General features: G+C 42.9%; 2 protein-coding genes across 2 annotated transcripts in view; one reads left to right on the top strand and one right to left on the bottom strand.

The window, feature by feature from the left end:
• Nucleotides 1-597: 597 nt before the first annotated feature.
• On the top strand, nucleotides 598-8,056 carry COMMD8 (COMM domain containing 8; the record flags this gene model as incomplete). Its single annotated transcript, XM_081924645.1, has 5 exons — nucleotides 598-795; nucleotides 2,401-2,556; nucleotides 3,800-3,952; nucleotides 6,397-6,552; nucleotides 7,407-8,056. The coding sequence occupies 5 exons, from the start codon at nucleotides 598-600 to the stop codon at nucleotides 7,425-7,427; spliced, it is 684 nt and encodes a 227-aa protein (XP_081780771.1). The 3' UTR covers nucleotides 7,428-8,056.
• An 11,892-nt stretch (nucleotides 8,057-19,948) lies between these two features.
• Nucleotides 19,949-21,196, bottom strand: part of GABRB1 (gamma-aminobutyric acid type A receptor subunit beta1) — an 83,013-nt gene continuing 81,765 nt past the window's right edge. The window contains exon 9 of the mRNA XM_081924538.1: nucleotides 19,949-20,954. Coding sequence (XP_081780664.1) covers nucleotides 20,607-20,954 — 348 coding nt within the window. The 3' untranslated portion in view covers nucleotides 19,949-20,606. The remainder of the gene's footprint in view (nucleotides 20,955-21,196) is intronic.

Here is a 21,196-nt window from a genome sequence, read left to right as displayed (position 1 = left end):
ATCTTACAGAGGAGACAGGAGTGGGTGCTATAGGTCAAGTTTGTACGATTTCTCACCCTTTTTTCACCAGCCTCTGGTTATTCTAGTGTGGGGTTAATGAGAATTTTGCCTGCTAGCTGGTTGGCTACAGTGAGAGGAAAATGCGGTTTCTGCCCCAGGTGAGAGTGTAGGTATAACCTGTCCTTCCAGGCGAAAGACCCTAGGTGAGAGAGATGGGGTGGCTTGATTTGATGCTTTTCTATTTCTCGTCACAAGGTTAATTGAAGTTCCTCACATCATCTAATGTGATCGATTAGTATATTGTGATTTTGTTAATTTATATTGTACTTTTATTATATACCAGCTGTCTTTTGACCTGGTTTGCAGCTTGTTCTGCTGAAACATAAACACACTGATATAAAGATCTGCCTTAGGGCAGGACCACTAACCAGCTGCCCTCCCTTCTGGAAGTGCCGGGTCCGGATTAGCACTTCAACTCAAATATAAGGAGAGCCACGCCTTTGAAGCTGGGATGGGGCATAATGCGTTGAAAGAGTGGGGCGGGGCTTCAGTCGTTGCGCAGGCTCCTGGCGCAGCAGCAGCAGGAGGAGGAGGAGGATGACGCGGAGGCGGAAGCGGCTTTATTCGGGCGCTCTGATAGGGCGAAGCCTGGCCAGCGCGCGGTCACGTGGCCCCGCTGCGTTCGAAGCTTTCGCCTGGGGAAGCGAGTCGAGACCCCCGCGCGTGCGCAGCTTGGATGGGTGGGGCAGAAAGATGAAGCTGACGGAAAAGTTGCCGGCCGAGGAAAGGCTGAAGGTGAGAACGCGGGGAGGAGTGGGGGGAGGGGGAGAAGGCTGGCCGCTGATTGGTTAAAAAAGGCGCGCTCCTTTTTGCCTGCGTTGGAGGGTTTGCTCTGAGGCAACGAGGTGGTTCTGAAGGAGCGACTGCGGTCCATTCCCAAACTTAGCCCTCCAGATGTTTTGGGACTACAATTCCCATCATCCCTGACCACTGGTCCTAGTAGCGAGGGATGATGGGAGTTGTAGTCCGAAAACAGCTGGAGGGCCAAGTTTGGCCGTGCCTGAAAGCCCAGAGTTTTGCCTCCAGCATATGTGTGACGGTTCACAAGCAGGGCGTGGAAAAGATGGGTTGTCCCCTTTCCCAAATGACCCCTACATCCCTCGGGTTTCAGAGGAACGGCGCTGCTCCTGTTCATGGAGGCTCCATTCGCTTCATGCCAGCAGTGCTCCAGCTTCTGAAGGGTTGATGGCAGGCAGAAGCTGCCATGCGGGCTTCTCTGGTGGAGCCCTGAACTGACTGCATGGCCTCCGCAGCATGAGCTGGTGCTTTTGCCCTTCGCCATTAGGAGTCAACTCCTAATGGCCGAGGCCCCTTCGCCCCCCTCCAATAAAATATTTTTTAATATTGTTGGGCATTGCCATTCAAGTAGTGTGTGTGTGTGTGTGTGTGTGTGTGTGATGTGATCAATTATGTGGGCGGGGCTTACCTGCCCCCCATATTTTATTCAAGTTGGCACCCCTTGTTCTTCACTAATGCACCTGAAAAGGTTCAAAGATAGTGTGTTTAGAGCACAGACTTGGGCACAGAAACAACAGGTGATCTCACAGGCAGGGCTGGCCCCAGTGGTGTAGCGTGGGGGGTGCAGGGTGGGCCGGCCGCACCGGGCGCAACATCTGGGGGTTAGGGTTAGGGTGCGCAAATCCATGGGTTAGGGGCAGTGGCGTAGCGTGGGTTGTCAGCACCCGGGGCAAGGCAAGTAATTTGCGCCTCCTAACCCGTGGATTTGCGCCCCCTAACCCGTGGATTTGAGCCCCTAACCCTAACCCCCAGATGTTGCGGCCGGGCCCCCCTGCACCCCCCACGCTACGCCACTGGTTAGGGGGCGCAAATTACTTGCCTTGCCCCGGGTGCTGACAACCCACGCTACGCCACTGGCTGGCCCACCCACGAGGCGACCTCAGGCAGCAGTTTCCATAGGGACAGCAGATTCTGCTGTAGATCTTTATGGTCCCTCCTTGTTCCCGATGTAGATCTTCACTCACCTCTTCTTCCCAGGTGGGGAAGGGGGGGTTGCCATTTTGTGTTTTGCCTCAGATGCCAAAATGTCTTGGGCCAACCCAAGTAATTTCAGAAGAACCCCTTGCTGGACAGAGGCATACCCGGAGTCCTGCAGGACCGTTTTGTTAATTTTAATTAATTTTGCTAAGGCTATCATTTGGGAGTGATCAAACTGTTGATTGCAAATGATGTGGTGTTGCATAGCAAAGTAGATGTGCAAAGATCCTGTTCGCTACTTATAATTACAAACATCAGAAAATACAACATCAATAAAACCAACAAAATGCAACATCAGTAGAACTAGCTGTCTCTTAAAGCTTTGTTTATACTCATTTCTTCCAGTTCTTTCACAAAGTAATTGATGGGATTTGTGGCCGCGCATACCCTCGATATCAAGACTATAACACTATTTGGAATTTGACAGAATGGATGGAGGTTCTAGAACAAACCTCAGCATATTTCAAAAGTACCGTTGCCAAAGATCGCTCAGATGAAGAGGTATCCATACTTGTTTTGTGACTTTGTAAATAAAGACTCAGTATTGCTATTCTAATTTATGTAATAATATAAACTGTTATGAGAAAGTTATAAGCAGAGCCTTTGTGTATCTGCAACAGGTATCTGCTTCAAAATTAAGTAGAGTTAAATTCAATTTGCACTTTTCAATTAAAACAGATTCTGCATTAGTACTTCATTAGTACTTCAGCCAGTGTATTCTGTAATTCTTGTACATTATGAAATGAATCTAATGAAGTTTAATATGTCTTAAATCTTTCATTTTGGATAATGTTCGGTTAAAGACTTTTCTATTAACCTACAGCTGGTAAAAGTCGTTGAGCTACCTGTACTTGATTTGTATTCCCGAAATGGTTACCATTTTTCTGATTTTGATTTGATGCTCTAGAACATCTTTTACTCTGATAGCGAACCCAGTTGGTGAGTGCCAACATAAACGAAGCCAAAATGGGGGCACTGAGAAACAAGAGGGAGGTACTAATATGCATGGGGGACCCCCAAGGTTTTCAGAAGTAAAAATGATAGTATGTATATATTTTAAGAAACCCAAAAATGAAAGTGGGGGGAGGGAAATTACCCCAACAAGGAGTGTATTGCTATAATTGTACAGCCAACAACCACACAGTCACTCCACTGCTACATGATTAAAGGACTCGTAATCAGATGATCAGGGATGATGAAACAGCTGGAAATAGGGCCAGGTGCAGACACCTGCAGCCAAACCAAGCAGCTTTGCGTTTGCCTTCTCCCAAGTTGGAGTTTTGCCATGGACTGCTGGATGCCCTGTCATTCCTAGCCTGCATTTCTTACAGTTTTCCACATAGTCATTTTCTCTTTCAGGCACTTCCCTACACCATAGTTTTGACAAAGGGGAGACAGTTTATGATTTCCCAGCTGAGCACATGAAGGGTTTTGCGGGCCCAGCTGCTTGTTGCTGGTTATCAAAGCAGTAGGAGCTGCTCTTGCCTGCGTATCGGTGGTACCCAGTTGCATGTGGTCCTCAGCTGCAAGGCTGAGGCCCATATTTTAGTCAGTACTTATAGTAGCAGTAGAACTGGCGTAATATAGGCATTCTGGTGGTTTTGATTGTGCCTACAAAACATACACAGAAATGATGTGGTCTTTAAAAAATAACTCTTGTATTTACAAGTACAAACAATGCCAATTGTTATTGTACAGCCTGTTAGGTTTACGTGTTTTTTCCATTTTTTGTTTTGTTTTGTAGGCACTTCAGCCATTGGACGAGCTGAGTTCTGACTCTCAAAAAGCTGTGGTGACTTGCTTGAAAGGCAGAAAGCATGACATCAGGCATGCCCTGATTGAAAGAACAAACGGCATCTGTTCGGCACGCCTCCTGGATTTTGACTGGCAGCTGAAGGTTAGGCTAACAGTTTCATTCCTAGCTGTATAAGACTGCTAGATCAAGGGTAGCCAAACTGTGACTCTCCAGATATTGTTGAACAGCAACTTCCATCAACCCTGAGCATTGGCTACAATGGCTGGGGCTTATGGGAGTTGGAATCCAGCAGCATCTGGAGGGTACCATGTTGACTATCTAGACAAATATATGTGGCCTATGAGACTTTGAAACAGACTATAGCAGATCAACTGAGGGGAGAGGAGGCAGCCTGAGGTTCCCCATCTCTGCTGTATAGTATGTAGTAAAGATTCCAAACAATTGTTATTAAACAGTTGGTATAATCATGAGAGTTTCTTTCTCGTAAGATTGAGACGAGCCATAGAAAGGAAGTTGGCTATTATGTCTTATGCCAGGGGTCAGCAAGGTTTACCTTGCCTGGGCCGGTTCACTCCAGCGGAGATCCCTCTGTGGCCTGGATCGCACACTCCTGCGATTTCCGGCATCCGCGCAGACGCGATTTCTGGCACTGCAGAAGCAAGTTTCTGCGCCGTGCCTGTTTAGCACAGCGCGCGGGGACTCGCTGAGCGGGCGGCTCTGTTCGGGGGTGGCTCGTGGGGCGGTTAAACAAACCCTGTGGGCCACTTGTGGCCCATGGGCCTTAGGTTGCTGACCCCTGTCTTATGCAATAAATGAACGATGTACATAATGCAGCATTTCTTCACTCTCCTGAATTGGACTGGTTTACAGCATATTTACTGTATGGCATAATAGGTTGTAGCAATGTAACATGCCAATATAACCTACAATTCCGCTTGGATTATATATAGAACATTCAGGTTGTTTATAAGATCTGCATAAGAGGATCTTTGTGAAATCTATTATAGTAGTTTGGTCACGTTAATGAGAATTATGCAGCTGGTAGTTTGCAGAACATCTGGCCGTCATGCAAAATGTTTGCTCAGAAGAGTGATTACTCTTCTAATGTGCTTCTGCTTGCTTCGCTGTGGTTATAAATTGCCTCTTGCTTAAATTTGTTCTGGAAGCCATTAGATAAAGAGAAGTGTTTTTTGTGTGTCTTATTGGAGTTCTTAAAAGCATTATTTGTTGAATGTGAACATTTCAGTAGGAACTTAATTGTGAGCCTTTAATCTGTAGCCACACGTGGCTCTTCATTTCTGAAGGGCTTGCAACTTTTCTTTATGGCTAAGGTTTAATTTATACTGTAAATCTGGTTAATCTGCAGTTCTCTTTCCCCTCTGGCTAATTTGTGTGCATATTTTCAGCCTTTGTGAACAATACCTACAGCCAGACCACCTTCTGTACCTTCAGGTATATATGTTGATTATAAACCCCACCAAACATGTTTGCATCCAAACCCTAAAAATACCTCCTTAGAAGTGAGACCCTGTGAAGTCTATATATGGTCTGACAGGTTGTATTAGCACTGCCAGTGACAAATCACATTGAATCCTGGAAACCAAAGAATTACTCTGATGCAGTAAGAATGTTTTCTGAATAGATAGTCTTGCTTTATTATGGATTATTCCCTTGCTAGGTTGGGATAAACAATGTATTACACATGGACAGCTTCTGTCTGGTCAAGGTTTCTTTTCTGAGTGCTTCTATACTGCCTTGCTAAGGACATAGTATCCAAGCCCAGCTGATTCCATAATGTGTGCAGTTTTATGGGTCACACTGGGGATCCCACCCCCTGCTATATTTTTGGCAGTTCTACTTCACAACAATCTATATGAATTAGTGTATTTATTTAGGATACATACTGCTCTTCAACAACAAGGCAACACATTCTCACACTGTACAAGGTGGCTTACAATCTTATTTCAGTAGAGTTTTCATAGCAGGGGTGGGCTTCCACAAGTGTATTTCCCACCCTAGAACAAAGGAACAGATCCATTTATGATACTTGGGCACTGGCTGCTTTGGCTTTGGTAGATCTGTGGGCAGATCCCTTTCTGCAAATCTGAGCTTAATAACAGTGTCTGCATTGAGGGCTCTCTCACCACACAGCTCTTCGTAGAGAAAGCTCACCTGATGGCAGCTAGAATTCTCCTAGAAGAAGACATGTTGCAGTTGCTCTCCTCCCTTGCCAATATCAGTGGGGGAACTCTTGGCCTCTGTTTTATTGTTGCTTTTCGAAAGTCAAATTCACATCCTTTAACTGGGTTATTTCCAGAGGAAATTTCACTCCAGCTGATTTGAAACCTGTGCATTTGCTCCATATAGAAAGCTGCTCAGATCTTTGTTGTTGTTGTTTCTGATTAAATATTTTTGGTCCAGGATTCTCAGTTACAGGAGGATACCCAGAATATACATCTTCATGTCTATATAGTTAGTATAAATAACTTTTTATCAGCCTTTCAGAATCCGCTCACTTTGATGTAAAAGTGCAATCATAACTGGCCTAAGCTGTTTTTTTTCTTTCTAATTATTCTCCTGTATAGCTTGCCCTCTCCAGTGATAAACTATCCATGCTGCAAATGCCACTTCTAAACCTGGATCTGGATTTGACAGAGAATGGTAACCTCAAGCCGTACTCCATAGAAATGAATAAGGAAGAGCTACAGAACCTAATAAGTTCACTGGAAGCAGCCAACAAGGTGTGTATCACATTATTTTAGAAAGCTGAAATTACCCAAATGATTTCCCTGATAAAACTAGCAACAGTTATTTGTATGTAAAGAGTACACTTTATGGGATGTAGCCAAGAAAGTTGTCCTGTTTCTTGGTGCAAGGACTTCTGCCTGTGCAACAGGATGTCCTCTCCCTCTCCTCTTCCTGCCTGCCTCTTGGCCTCCCCATTTGCTCTGGAGGGCTGAAAGAACCCACATAACAGATTAGGGGGCACAGGGAGAGGAAAAGGAAATCCTGTTGTACAGATTGAAGTCCTTGTGCCAATAGCACAACTTTGCTGGGGAAAAGCCCTCATTATGTAATAAGATCCTTCTCTGGGGCTAGGAGAAACTTCTTTAGGTCATATCAGTTAGAAGATATTTGACTTAGGACAAGGATGGGGAATCTGTGGCCCTCCATAACTTAATTCAAATGCAATGGGAAGGCTTGCTAGTGTTAGCAGTGGGGTTATTCAGCTGTCTTTAATTCAAAATACTTCACTATGGGTGGCAAGATCTTTGGAGTCCCTTTCAGTTCTGACTTCCTGCCCTTGTTTGTTGCCTTGGAAATGTCTCTTCTGGCAGAAAGTGCTATGAAAGTGAAAGCCTACTATTTTTCATGTGGAAGAAGATTACCAATCCACCCCTTAGTTGTGTGAAAGCTATTAGAGACTTATTTTATCCTTTAGATGAGAAGGCAAAAAATGTGTGGGTGTAAGTTTGAAATGTATTCAAACATTTTAAAAGGCTGTGTAAGCCGTTGTCTGAGCATGAGAACCTACATAGTTGTTAAACGTTGCTACTTAGACTTACTGCTTCCAACTTTTGTATTCCTCTTGAAGGTTGTTCTGCAACTGAAATGATTCTGCCATCAGAAGTGTCCATGATAAGAAAATAGATGTGTGTTCTTCAAAACAAAAGGAACTGAAATGCTTCTGAAGTGCTGAGGTTGACACATTAAAGTGAGAGACGGAAAGATGTTATTCATAATCTTACTGAGAGAACAACTCTTGATCTCTGCTAGGCCAAAATAAATGCAAAATAGCATTGTGGCTAACCGGTGAACTTAACTTTGATAGACTGCTGCATTTCTGAGAAGTTTTGAGTGCCATGTTAAAGCATTTGTTGGAGATCCTGAAGATAGGCTGGACTTTGTCTTATCATGTTACTAACAAGCAGCCAACAGTTACCTGAAATAACTTGATGCAAACATTCCTTTTCTTCTTTTCACGGGATTTATGTAACTACATTGCAGACTAGGACTGTGAAAACTATTTTAAACTCAAAGACACAATTTGCTGTTATATTTTGGAACTGCATAAAAAGAGGTTTTGTTTTGCAGATTGAGCTCTGTTAAACACAATAGAATGTGTCTACAATTAAGTGTAGTGGATTGAACATGCCTATCACCAGACCATTTTAAGCATTCTACCTGGCTGTAGCTTGTAATGTGCTTCTGTGTGAAATAAATTGATTTCACTTAAATATTAAAGTCGGGCTGTGAAACAGTACAGTTTAAGCCAACACAACTACCCCTGATTGGTGTGATCTAGCTTATATTTGCTTATCAGAATAATTGCTGGTAGACTGTTTAAGTGAGCACACTTACTTAAATGTCAGCCCATGATTGCAAACAATGATTGCATACTTAGAGTTTGCTCTATAAAGTACATGTATCTATGTAACACACTAAAGAAAGTTATTGAAAGAAAACTTCCAAAGCACTTGACCTTTCGCCTTACAAAGCACTCTAAACCATTCTGAACTAGTTCAAAGAAAGTCAGTACTTTTTTGTGGATTGCAAGGCCATGGGAATTTGCCTTGAAGATTTCTGTCTGCAAGAGCCACCATCATATGATGGCTTTTGATATTGCACTTGTTTTGTTGTCTCTGTAAACCCTAACTTACCTGTGAGATGGTCTGTGGGTTGGCTGCAAAGGTATCTGGGTAGATGGTTAGTGCCACACTTCTCAAGATTTTTATTTGTGTATCCATTTTGTTGAGAATTGGAGAAAAGACTCACAAATTGGCAAATAGCTATAGTATTGCTGGAATAAGGTAATATATCATTTCCTATATACAAAATGCTTCTGAGTTATGGAGAAGATCCATTATTACCAGTACTTCAATGCCAGTATGGAAAGGAGTATTTTTCAAATGCTTAAAGTTTCTGTATGACTGACTGATAAAACATGACTTGAGAAGAGATGTAGCAATATCATTTTTTTCATGAGTTTTTTAAAAAAGGTATGGGGAACAAATTTTTCATTGTTTTATTTACACACACACACACACACACACACACACACAGCCTCATAATGCATGCTTGAAATCTCCATATAAAATTTCAAGCTGTACAATGGAAAAGTTTTTAAAAAAATGTTTATTTGGTTACTAGGAATACATCAGCTAATGAAATTTACATTTTATTACATTTTCAGAAGCTATGAAAACTGGTTTAATGATAAAACGTAAATAATGCTACTTCGTTTGCATCTCTTCCCCATCCCCCGCTCATTCCTGCGGCATTTAAGAGGAAAGTCCGGAAAACGAAATACTGAGTAAAAGAACAAGGGGATGGTAGTTTCTGTACTACTGTAAAAAAACAAAAGACCCCCACAATTTCTCTTGAGTACTGTGTTTCAGAATTGATTTTTTTTCTAACATACATAAAGACTAAAATCAAAATATGTGAAAAATCAAAGTTGGGACTGGGGAAGGGGAGTGAGAGATGGCACCAGGCATATTGACACTTCTAAAAGGAGAGGCTGAAAAATCTTCATAGTTAAAGGAACAGCCATATATGTGAACCTGAATGTTACGTTGCATCCGATATGTGGATGAACAAATAGTCCATTGTAAATGAAGAGCGTGATATAAAGAAGGATGGCTCTTGTGTGGCTTATTGGATCAGAATGATGCAATCCTGGGCCATTTTAAAGATCTGCAATCTGACTATGCCCCTGATCAGTCTGTGATGTTGCAGTGAGTGGTCAGTACTGTTGAGACCTGGGTCCATATCCTTCCGTCGTCATGAAGGTCACTGGATGGGTTTGAGAAAGTAAGTTAGTATTTATCAACCTGGCTTGTCTTGTAGGATTGCTGGTAGGATTATCCCAGGTGTACACTGCAAAAAGGTAAAGGTATCCCTGACCGTTAGGTCCAGTCGCAGATGACTCTAGGGTTGTGTGCTCATCTCGCTATGTAGGCCAATGGAGCCGGCGTTTGTCCGCAGATAGCTATGCTATGGCGAACCAGAACAGCGCATGGAAATGCCGTTTACCTTTCCGCTGGAGCGGTACCTATTTATCTACTTGCACTTGATGTGCTTTCGAACTGCTAGGTGGGCAGGAGCTGGGACCGAACAACAGGAGCTCACCCCGTTGCAGGGATTCGAACGGCTGACCTTCCGATTGGCAAGCCCTAGGCTCAGTGGTTTACACCACAGCGCCACCCGCGTCCCTGTGCACTGCAAAAGTGTATACTAAAAATGAGAGAAATAGGTGAACACAGGCCATCATTTTAATATAAGGTGCAATTTAGGATTGTTTTGTAAATAAGCAATTCTAAACTACAAATGGCTATCATTACAAGGAGACCCAGTTAGCCACATGAAGATTACTTTGAATGCCACTCCCAACTGCGTGTTGGTTTAGAACAAGCAATAGGGAAGAATGGCGTCGAAGAATGAATACTGTCTGCTTAACAAGGATCATGATCCATTAATGTTTAGGGAGCAAGCAAATGTGCATTCACTTTGGTGGCAAATAAGCAACATATGCAAGGTGGTGAAGAAATATAGCTTGTTTTTGTCTTGGTTGAACTAACTTCTGTTCACCTAAGGCTGTGCAGATTCATATTTTATTGGATATGGGTGCTTAGCCTGTTTATCTACAGACACTAGATACTACAATGTTAAGTACTTCACACAATGTCAGTTATGGGCTGATAAATATGATAGACATAGTTTATTGAAAAGGATGATTCCTCTGTCACACAGCTGTTATTCTTGTGGGTTTCTTTTGCTATGATGCGTGGCTTGCAAAATATGTACAAAATACGCCCCCCCCCCCAAGCAGTGTTTTGAATGAAGGCTGCAAGAACAAGGTCACAAACCAGGGAGTTTTCTGGCACCAGTCCTCCTTTGCTGGACAGAAAGGTGTGTTTTCCGCACGTGTGATCATTTCTCAGGAGTGTCATCTTGGAGAAATCACAGCACCTGCTCACTGAGTTTTGTTATAAACAGAGTCCAGTATGCATGCCAAAGGCAAAAATCTAGCACAAATATTAAACATTGAAAACTTTGTTTAAACAAAGGATGGTGATAACACCATTTTAGCTGTTGCAAGGTTTAGAAGAAAATTTCACAAATGCTGCTATGGAAAACACTGCTTTTTCTTGTTTTGCAGTTTAATTTTTAAGATCGCCAAGAATGAACTTTGCACCTCACAGTGAAAAGATGCCACTGCTCTGTTGCAATGAATGAGAACTCAGCAGGAATAAATGGAGCTTGTACAGGAGACCTTCCTGGTGACCTTTGTCCTATACTAGATCAGTTGAATCAGCGTATGAAAATAATCACAGTATTGTGGGCTTTACAGGTTTCTTTTTCAAAACATACAAAAATGTACAGTTACTCCCAGAAAACACCTTTGGAAAAATATTTGAAAGAACATTTGTGTTGACAGCAATAGAGTCTAGTGCTACATTATGCAGAATGTGCAAAAACAAACAAACATGCAGTTATATACAGTAAGGAAACAGAAGCCTAACAAAAATTATAAAATACGCACACTCTAAAAAGTTAAGACGTGGGATGTGTAAAAAGCAAGTACATAAATTCACATTGCATTAACAGATCAGGAATTTTAATCAGAAAATGCAGCATATCTGTATACAAAATAGAAAAGTTAATCATAAAAAATTAGTCTATTTTTCCTCTCTTGGCATTTTGTTGATTTTATTTCCTAGAAATCTTTCCTTTCGTTTTAGAAAACAAATATTTAAAGGGATCCTTTTAGCAAGTGAACTGCAGAAACTGCATGTATAAAAGCTCTTTCATGTCGAATAATTGGTTTCGAAAATGTGTTTGCAATGAAAGTTCAGCTGGAATTTATAAGTTTTTATGAAAAATTAAGTCAAAATATTTCTTTAAAATACGTAAATGAGATTAAAACGAGCCACAGAGAAAGGCTGCCCCCACCTTCTTAAGGAGATCCTGTAATGTGTGTAATTGTATTAGGGCCTTGTTTTTATTAGACAAATTCAAAAATGAAAAACGGTTACTTGGAAATAGTTCATTTGTTGCTGGAAGTGCGTTTTGATGACCACATCAATCTGGTCAGGAACAATAGAAAGTTGTGAAACTGGCTTGGGGAATATAATCTCGGTGTGTAGATGTTTTAGATAGATTTGAACCACCGTATCGTGGTTCATCTTTGCCTTTGGATAAGAGTTTCACCTTGATGGCCTCATCCTAATAGCAGCCATGGACACCTAATACTCTAAATTGTTTAGGCCAAATTTTTAGATTTCTTGTGGATTGAGGCCTGTAGAGTTCAGATACGTTGTCTCAGATTCCATCCCTGATATATTTCCATTATTAATCAGCTGCTCAAGCCACAACGGCAATCCTCCCCATTTCATTTTTAATTAGTTGGCAAGTTTATACACAAAAGGTTTATGCAATTGTTCTTCAAGTTACTTGGCAAGTACTGTACAAGGTCAACCCAAGCTATCCTGGCTAACAAGAGGTTGCACCAGGCTGATTCACTGGTGTCTGAAGGCACCAATGGTAGACCAAGAGTAGTGATGGAAGACCGAGAAAGTCTCCATCATGTGCAAATGCAACCAGGTGCCAAATGGGCAGCTCTATGCTTATGCAAGGAGGTCCTGATTGCTTAATGATACGACTTGATAGGAATATAAACCATCATACTGCAACCTGTCTGCATAACCTGTGACCCACCAAGCTGTTTAGCCAAGAACCTGATAGACCTCAAATTTTGCTGCCTGCCTGTGACTGCACAAAAGGGTGGGATTATTGATACAACCAGTAGGCTTAGCAGAACACAAGCTCTAGAAACCTGACTGCAGGACAAGCCAACGTGGTGCCCTCATTTTGGGACATTGGCAACTGGGGGGCACTGTATTGGTTACCACCACCCTACCCTACCATGTTCTTCTGTGTGCATTCATGTAGATGAAAATGTATTTGCAGCAAAAGGAAGACAGAGCAGATTATTGACCAAGAGCAAAGCTTCATTTTATTGTTCCTTCCACACGCTAATAAAACTATATAATGAATGTTTTCGTATATTCTTTCCTCCTTCAGTTCTACTACCCTATATTTAATGTGTCTTGTTCCTTTTTTATGCAAGAAGGGTAATTTCAAACGTGGGACTCTCACAGTCAAGCAATGGTTAAACAATTTCACAGAATGTATGCTGTAATGACTTGCTGGGTTTACATATTGGGTGAATTGCCACCTGACTCCCTAATGACTCATGCAAGAAATGGCACAAGTAGATTTACCACCTTGTTATCTGTGGCAAAATGATGTATCTCTCATGGAATTAGCTGATAAGATACACACTTTTGTATGATTTCATATCTGCAGAGAAAATGTTAGATATAGCCCATTAGTGATTCTAGTCAGGGTAGACTTTTTAAAAGGACATTTCTGCTATGTAATCCATTTCCATTCAGAAGCAAATCCTGGTTAAGTTCATTGGAACTTGCTCCCAGATGAATGTGTTTAGGATTTGCAGCCTTACAATTGTATAAGCAGATAGCTAGGAATTGGTGGAAAGGGGGGATTGAAGAGACTAGAAGGTTAGCAAATGGTGATTAGTGCTTCATCTTAATTTTAAAGTGTTTTGACCCTGATGGTCTCTTGTTCCATAAACTTCTGCCCCTCATATTACAGTTAGAGTCCAAGAGATGGAATGTATAGCCATGCTCCTCAAACTCTTATCACCGTACAACTTGATGGATTTCTTTAGTTGTTGGTGCCACTTTGCTTTTAATCTTAGAGTGGCACCCGAGACAAGCTTTGGCTCTCAAAGGGGTGGTAAATAAAAGAGGAATGAAAGCACACACACTCTTTATCATGGCAGGAGAGCATTTTTCATTTGGAAATTCTAAAGCAAGCCGTTAGTGCCAATTTAGCTATCTTTTTTTTTAAGGTCCTTGTATTGATTATACGTACCCCAACTTCCAAAAGCTGGCAGCAATGTTGAATCAAGCTATAGAGCTATTTTCCCTGTTGCTGAATCTTTAATTCAAAGCCACTGATTAGGTTTTTAGAGGTGTATCCAGATGTATGAGCTAACTTTCTCAATGCCTCAAGAATTTAAGCATCTCCATAGTCACACAAAAAAAAGAGGAACAGATGAAAGTCCAGCATTTGAGAACTAGGCAATGGAGAAGAATTCGTTCCAGTAAATGTCAGCTTTAGAAGATTAAGATGCTGTGTTTTCATGCCTATTTGTACAATCGTTTTGGAAAAGAAGCAGGGTTTCAAAAATAATAAATTGAAACTGAAATTCCAGCAAAGCCTCATACTGTTTCAACATCAAGAATATTGGCGTTACTCAGTTACTTCATGGGATATCGTCCAAGCATTTTCCTGAGTCTGTCCTGTATTATCTGCATATACGCTCCAAACTGACAGCACATGGCAGTAAATTAGCTTTTTACATTAAATATTTCAGGGTCCATTTGTGTAGAACAATTTTTTTTGGGGGGGCTATCTTTTTAGGAAACAAATCTCCTCCACCCCCTGCAATTACCCTCATTTTAATAATAAAAAGTTTGGCTCAGTTCAAAGAAAATTGAACCAAGGTTTGTATGAATAAGGCACTTTGAGGATATGTTGTTTTCATGGATACTTTTTCATGGATTTAGATAATACTCAAGCATGGATGCATAGAAAGGCACAATGTGAGTGAAACCTCTTGGCTCAAATTTAGTGCTACTTTAAAAAGGAGCTTAAGATTCTGCTTCCCGTTTGGCACTTTGGGTATTTCTTTAGCTGTCAGGGTTTTAGGAGAACATTATAACAGATAAATAAGGAATGGGAGTCTTGCTGGGATAACACTGCAAAACCGGGGCTGGCCCAATGCATTTTGGGAGGGAATTCGAAATGCAGCGGAAGTGTTAGATGCCTGTTGGGTGTGGTTTGAGAGAGGTGATGATGTGTCTTGTTACTCTTGACTCTAAGGAGATCATTCAAGTCACATACGGAAGGCCTTCTATTCTAGACATTACAATTTCAAAAGGTCCTTTCTTTTTCCTTTTCCTTTTTCTAAAGTTCTAGTCTAGTAACTCTAGGTCTAGATGATGGTAAAGGTAAAGGAACCCCTGACCATTAGGTCCAGTCATGGCTGACTCTGGGGTTGCAGCGCTCATCTCGCTTTATTGGCCGAGGGAGCCGGCGTACAGCTTCTGGGTCATGTGGCCAGCATGACTAAGCTGCTTCTGGCGAACCAGAGCAATGCACGGAAACGCCGTTTACCTTCCTGCCAGCGTGGTACCTATTTATCTACTTGCACTTTGACGTGCTTTCGAACTGCTAGGTTGGCAGGAGCTGGGACCAAGCAACGGGAGCTCACCCCATCGCAGGGACCCGAACCGCCGACCTTCTGATCAGCAAGTCCTAGGCTCTGTGGTTTAACCCACAGTGCCACCCGCATCCCTCTAGATGATGTTAGCACTGCATTAACCCAAGCTGTGGTTTTCACTTCTCTGATAAGATGTTCACTAGTGAGACTGAATATATGGAAGTCCATCACTTTCTAGCAAAGAGGCTCAGCTAAAACAAATGTCCTGGGAGATAGGAGGCGAGCAACATCATATATTTGTTGATTCTTGCTTTGTTTATTGGGAACAATTTATCCATTGTCAGTAAGGCACTTTCAGCCCCATCCCCATAGATGCTTAATAAGAAGTCCTGCTTATTTCAGTAGGATAGCATTTTAAGTAACGCAAAAAGCGACTTCAGCTTAAATTATGCATGGGAAGAGCTGGTGATTCATTTTGAAGATCCAAACTATTACTGAACATTCCACCTTCCTAAGGCACAGAACCCTGGCATGTTCATGATGCATGTGTAGTAACCAGATTTATATGTGATATCAAGCACAAGGGACTTTTGATGCCACACCTGGAAAAGAGTAGCAGTACCAAAAATTGGGCAGGAGTAGGTCTTAAATGCTCATGAACTGAAGGCAATATTGGGCAGGAGAATGGCAAGCTTTGAAACTGATGTGCAAAAATAGCTTTTGACTTAATCGAAAGTGTCAATAGAGTCTTGGGAGACTGTCCGATCATGTATTCACCAAACTAATGATCCTCCACATTGGATGAGTTATCACCCCCCCACTGCAAATAACATGCATGACTAGGTGCATATATGGGTGTATGTCCATCCTACTAAAAAGGGTGGTAATGGTAAAAGTACTGTAGGCATTGGGTATATGTGTATGCACAATACTTGCTTTTCCATCAGTCCCACATAATGATGAATGCATGATCTGGGCGCATGTGCATGAGTTCACTAAAACAACAAAGAACAGAGATGTGAGATTTGTAGCTCTTCAGATGTTGCTAGACTCCAGCTCCCATCAGACCTAGCTGGTGTGAGATAAACAAGTCAGAGTGAGTTCTAGCACCGCCTTTGGGCCAGCCTGTAAAAGGCCTCATACTACTTGGAAAAGCTCTGCCAGATGACATAATGAAGATGCAATGGAGGCAGCAAATTATGCCTTTTTTGCTGCCTTCGCTACCACTAGGTAGGCTCAATATTGAGCTCTTACCAGTGCTCAGTTGCATTTGTTTGGATCTTTCCTTCACTTGCTTTCAGGCTGTCTCCCAGCTTGTTTCCTCGCCCTAAACTCTGAAGTATACCAGGGGGGCCAAACGGGCTCTATGAAGTGGAAGAGGGCATTCAGGGGCGATTGTTTCAATAGCCTGAGCCATTTGGATGTTCAAGAGGTCAGCCAGGACTTGCACAGGGGCGTCAGTCATATCAGCCAGAAACACCCCCTGAGCTATTTGGAATCCCACTGGATCCATCAGCCTCCGAGGGCAGACTTTCCTAATAGGTCCCCTGCCTCTGTAGAGGGGGAAAGGTACTGACAGCCTAAATCTCAATAGGAAGTGATCGAACCACGACAAGGGACTAATGTCAGTGTCCCCCACTTTCAAATCACCCTCTTCCTGCCAAGTCAACAAAATAAGGTCCAGAGTGTGGTGTGCCATGTGCGTTGGGCCGGTGACATGTTGGAACAGCCCCATGGTTGTCATGGCGGCCATGATGTCCTGAACTGCCCCAGAGCCAGCTGCCTCAGCATGAATGTTGAAGTCTCCCAGAACCAGCAGTCGGGGAGTCCTCAACACTGCCTCTGAGACCATCTCTGTCAGCTCAGGCAGGGAGACAGCTGGGCAGCGAGGCGGGCAGTAAACCAGCAGAATCCCTAATCTGTCCTGATTGCCCAATGCCAGGAACACACTCAAGACCCGCCCGCCCCCCAACTGGACAGAGAGCCTGGAGATAGAGAGAGGATCTCTATAAACCACAGCAACTACCACTCCCTGACCCTCAAGTCCGGCCTGATGTTGCACTGGGTACCCAGGTGGACACAGCGCATTGAGACCCTGTTCACCCACACAGATTTCAGTGATCCATTGGACTGGATGTAATGGACTGGATGAGAGCCAACAAGCTGAAACTCAATCCAGATCACACTGAGGCACTGTTAGTGGGTGGTTCCCTAGACCAGATGGGTGGGAGATTGCCTGCTCTTGATGGGGTTACACTTCCTCTGAAGGAGCAGGTTTGTAGCTTGGGGTCCTCCTGGATGCTTTGCTGTTGCTCGTGGCTTAGGTGGTCTCAGTGGCCCAGAGTGCTTTCCATCAGCTTCGGCTGGTGGCCCAGCTATGCCTCTATCTGGACAGGGATAGCCTAACTACTGGTGTCTACACTCTGGTAACCTCAAGGTTAGACTACTGCAATGCGTTCTATGTTGGGCTGCCTCTGAAGTTGGGAAATTTCAGCTAGTGCAGAATTTAGCGGCCAGGTTGCTCATCGGAGCAAGACGGTTTGAGCATGTTACACTGATCCTGGTCCAACTGCACAGGCTATCAATTAGTTTCCAGGCCCAATTCAAAATGTTGGTTTTGACCTATAAAGCCTTAAACTCCTCAGGACCGCAATACCTCAAGGACCGCCTCTTTCCATAGGAACCTACCCAGACGCTGAGATCATCTTCTGAGGCCCTTCTTTGTGTGCTTCCTCCTTGAGAGGCCCAGAGGGTGGCAATACAAGAACGGGGCCTTCTCTGCAGTGGCTCCCCTTCTGTGAAATGCTCTCCTCAGGGAAATTTGCCTGGCGGCCTCATTATACACCTTTAGGTGCCAGGCAAAAATATTCATTTTTAACCAGGCTTTGGGTTGATTTGATTGATATCCTATGCCCTTTTAAAATGTGTGGGTTTTTTGTGGGGGGGGGTGCAATTGGGTTGTTTTTATTTTGATTATTTATTTTGTGGATTCATATTTTGATTTTATTCTGTGAACCGCCCTGAGACCTCCAGATATAGTGTGGTATGTTATATATATATATGCCAATGTCCCCTCAACTTGGGAGGAACTAGGTAATCAAGTCACTGTTGTCTTCCAGTCTACCTGATGAACTCATCATGTGAAAAGGTTTGAGCTGGTTACTCCAGTTTAGCCACATGGCTCTAGTCCTATAAATTTTTATCTAAGCCAAGTTTTAATGCCTGTGCAACTTTCTAAAGCAGGTGAATTTGATCTTTGGAGAGTTTGTAAGCAAACCATTTTTAAACTTACCAAATATGTGGCCTTTTCCTATGCCTGGGGGAAGAGGGACACGTTGAAAAGAGATCTATTAAGGGGACATTTTAGAACCCTGCCATGCCAGCAACCCCACTCAGCCATGAAGCTCACTGGTGACCTTGGGCCAGTCGCCATCTCTTAGCCTAACCTACTTCACAGGGTTTTTGTGAGGATGAAATGGGGAGAGGAGAACTATATACACCACCTTGAGATCTTGGAAGATAAAGGTATTATATAAATGTAACAAATAAATAATGAACTCACTTGGAGGGTCACATATTTTAAAGGTCTAGCAGCCTAAATCTCCACATTTAATTTTGAGGCATATTTTGTGATAATAAATCCCTGCTTGGGTTCTCTCACCAAAGAGTACTTGCCTCAATCTTAGATCTTGGCACCCAATAATTCTCCTTTAATCTCTCTCTCTCTATCTCTATCATCTCCATCTCTATCTCTATCATCTATCTATCTATCTATCTATCTATCTATCTATCTATCTATCTATCATCTATCTATCTATCTATCTATCTATCTATCTATCTATCTATCATCTATCTATCTATCTATCTATCTATCTATCTATCTATCTATCTATCTATCATCTCTATCTTTATCTCTCTCTCTCTCTATCTCTGTCTCTATATCTCTGCACCAACATCCAGCATGGCCAAAAATAAAGGGTGATGGAGTTTGTATTCCAGCTCGGGTTCCTTGCATCCTGGGGTGGGGCTGGGGTACCCTGGAGTTGCAGAGGGGGGCATTTATCCCCTTTACTGGATTGCCCCCTGCACCCTGTGACTTCCATTTGCACTAGGAGGGAAACTCCCACTGGTACCAATGACAGCTTCCCTCCTAGGATAAGCAGCAGCCACGGAGATGGGGGTGACTTTCCAGATCAGCACTGCAAGCCTCCTCCTTGCTGACCCTCTCCCCACAAGGCTGCCTATTAAGTAAAGGGGAAAAGGAATCCAAGCAGACAGTGGCCAATTGTGTAATTCAGGGGTCACCAACCTTTTCGGGCGCATGGACACACCCGCATACCAGAGAAACTGCTACAGGTACCACAAACACACATTACAACAAAGCACACACCACAGGCTGTTCTATTGCCTACATTAGAATGCTTTTATCAAGCCTAATTTCAACTGGTGGTGGGGAGCAGGGAATCCTTTGGGCGCCTGTGAGTCATTGGTGACCTGTGATGGAATACCACATCTACTTTAGCTCCTAAAAAGAGAGAAAAACGTCCTCTGATAGGGGCCAGGAATTGCTAATAAAGGCTCCAGTGTGTTCTCACAAAACTAACACCATGACAGAGCGGGAAAGGCAAAATCTGAATTGGCACTTATTTTCTTCCAGCAACCCTTAGTATGTAATGTTGGTACAGCTTCATTTGTGCTGTAGACCAGCCATCGAGCCCAGATCCCAAAGACACACATTAGGTGTTCTGTCTAGACTTGGCACCTAATCAAACAGAGATTTCCTTAAAATAATTGTATGAGATTAAATCGATTATTGATTAAATCCGCATACAGCTGTAGCTTTGCCTTTTCTTGAATAACACTTGAGCTTTGTTTGGCAAATAGTATTGTAGTACTAGGAATGTTCACACGTTATGTTTCGTGAGTGTACAATCTGTGTACACAAATAGTTGAGCGGTACACGCAAACATGTAACATTCCATGAGTTCATACCTGTGCTGAGATGTACAAATCAACAAATTAGCTGCACACTCTTTTACACAAACACTTGTACATGTGTAGAGAGAGCTGGTAGCTGTGTTCAGTGTAATGTGTGAACAAGCCTATGGTTAGGACCAATGTATGTGTTTTGGAAAATAAGGCAGAATTTTCACGCCATGTTTTAAATGGTAAGAAAAAAGAAAGGAAAGATTACCAGAAATAACCTTAGAACAAAACAGAGGGGTAGCACTTGTGTCTTCAGTGTCGCTCTTTGAAAGCAGATCTAAAAGGATGAGCGCATGTTCAAATAGATACTGTCTTCTTTTTTGAAGTAAACATGGTTTGATTTTTGGGATATGGTTAAAAGGGCACCCTAACCCACAGAATGGCTGAATATTGTACCTTGAATATGTAGCACTGTGGCTACAACAGTCTTTAAGGTTGGCAAATTTGAGAACAGGAGTCTGGGCTAGGCAGGTGGAGGAATCACAGCATAACTCAGTGCACATAATAAAGCCAGTAGACCACATTGAAAAGGATAAAGGTGATAGGAAAAACCATCCTGGACCACTTGTCTATGGAATTGACATCAGTCAAATCTGGGATTTTGACCTTGAGCTGCGACGCTCTTCTCCGTAGGCGTCCCTTTTGATGGGTTGTCTGTCTATCCAAAGTGCTCCTGTTGTAGAGGTCCCTTGTGGTGGCAGGCCTCCTGTAATGGATGCTGGCGCTGTCGTAGGAGTACATGGTAGCTCTCGGGTCATTCAAAGTTGCCAGCACATTGGCGCTGCTGACTTCATTTCTCATTTCCAGGGTAGTAAGAAGAATATTCCCACGGGCGTCAATCTAAAGAAGGAGCATGGCTTTAGAGAAGGTCTCTTAATCCCTTAGTGGTGCTCAGTGGCGTAGCGTGGGTTGCCAGTGCCTGAGGCTGCACTAAGGGGTGGGTGGGAGGGAAACTAAGTACGCATGCACATTCAATTGCCTAACGCTGTCTACGTCACCCAGGAGATCACAGCTGCAGAGATAAGAAAAGAAGAGTAATTCCGTTGTCTGGAGATGTCACTTCCTGGTTTGCATGGAGAAGC

The sequence above is a fragment of the Podarcis melisellensis genome (genome assembly GCF_964234715.1).
Source record: "Podarcis melisellensis genome assembly, chromosome: 9".
Taxonomy (NCBI): domain Eukaryota; kingdom Metazoa; phylum Chordata; class Lepidosauria; order Squamata; family Lacertidae; genus Podarcis; species Podarcis melisellensis.
This window is presented reverse-complemented; position numbering and strand designations above follow the sequence as displayed.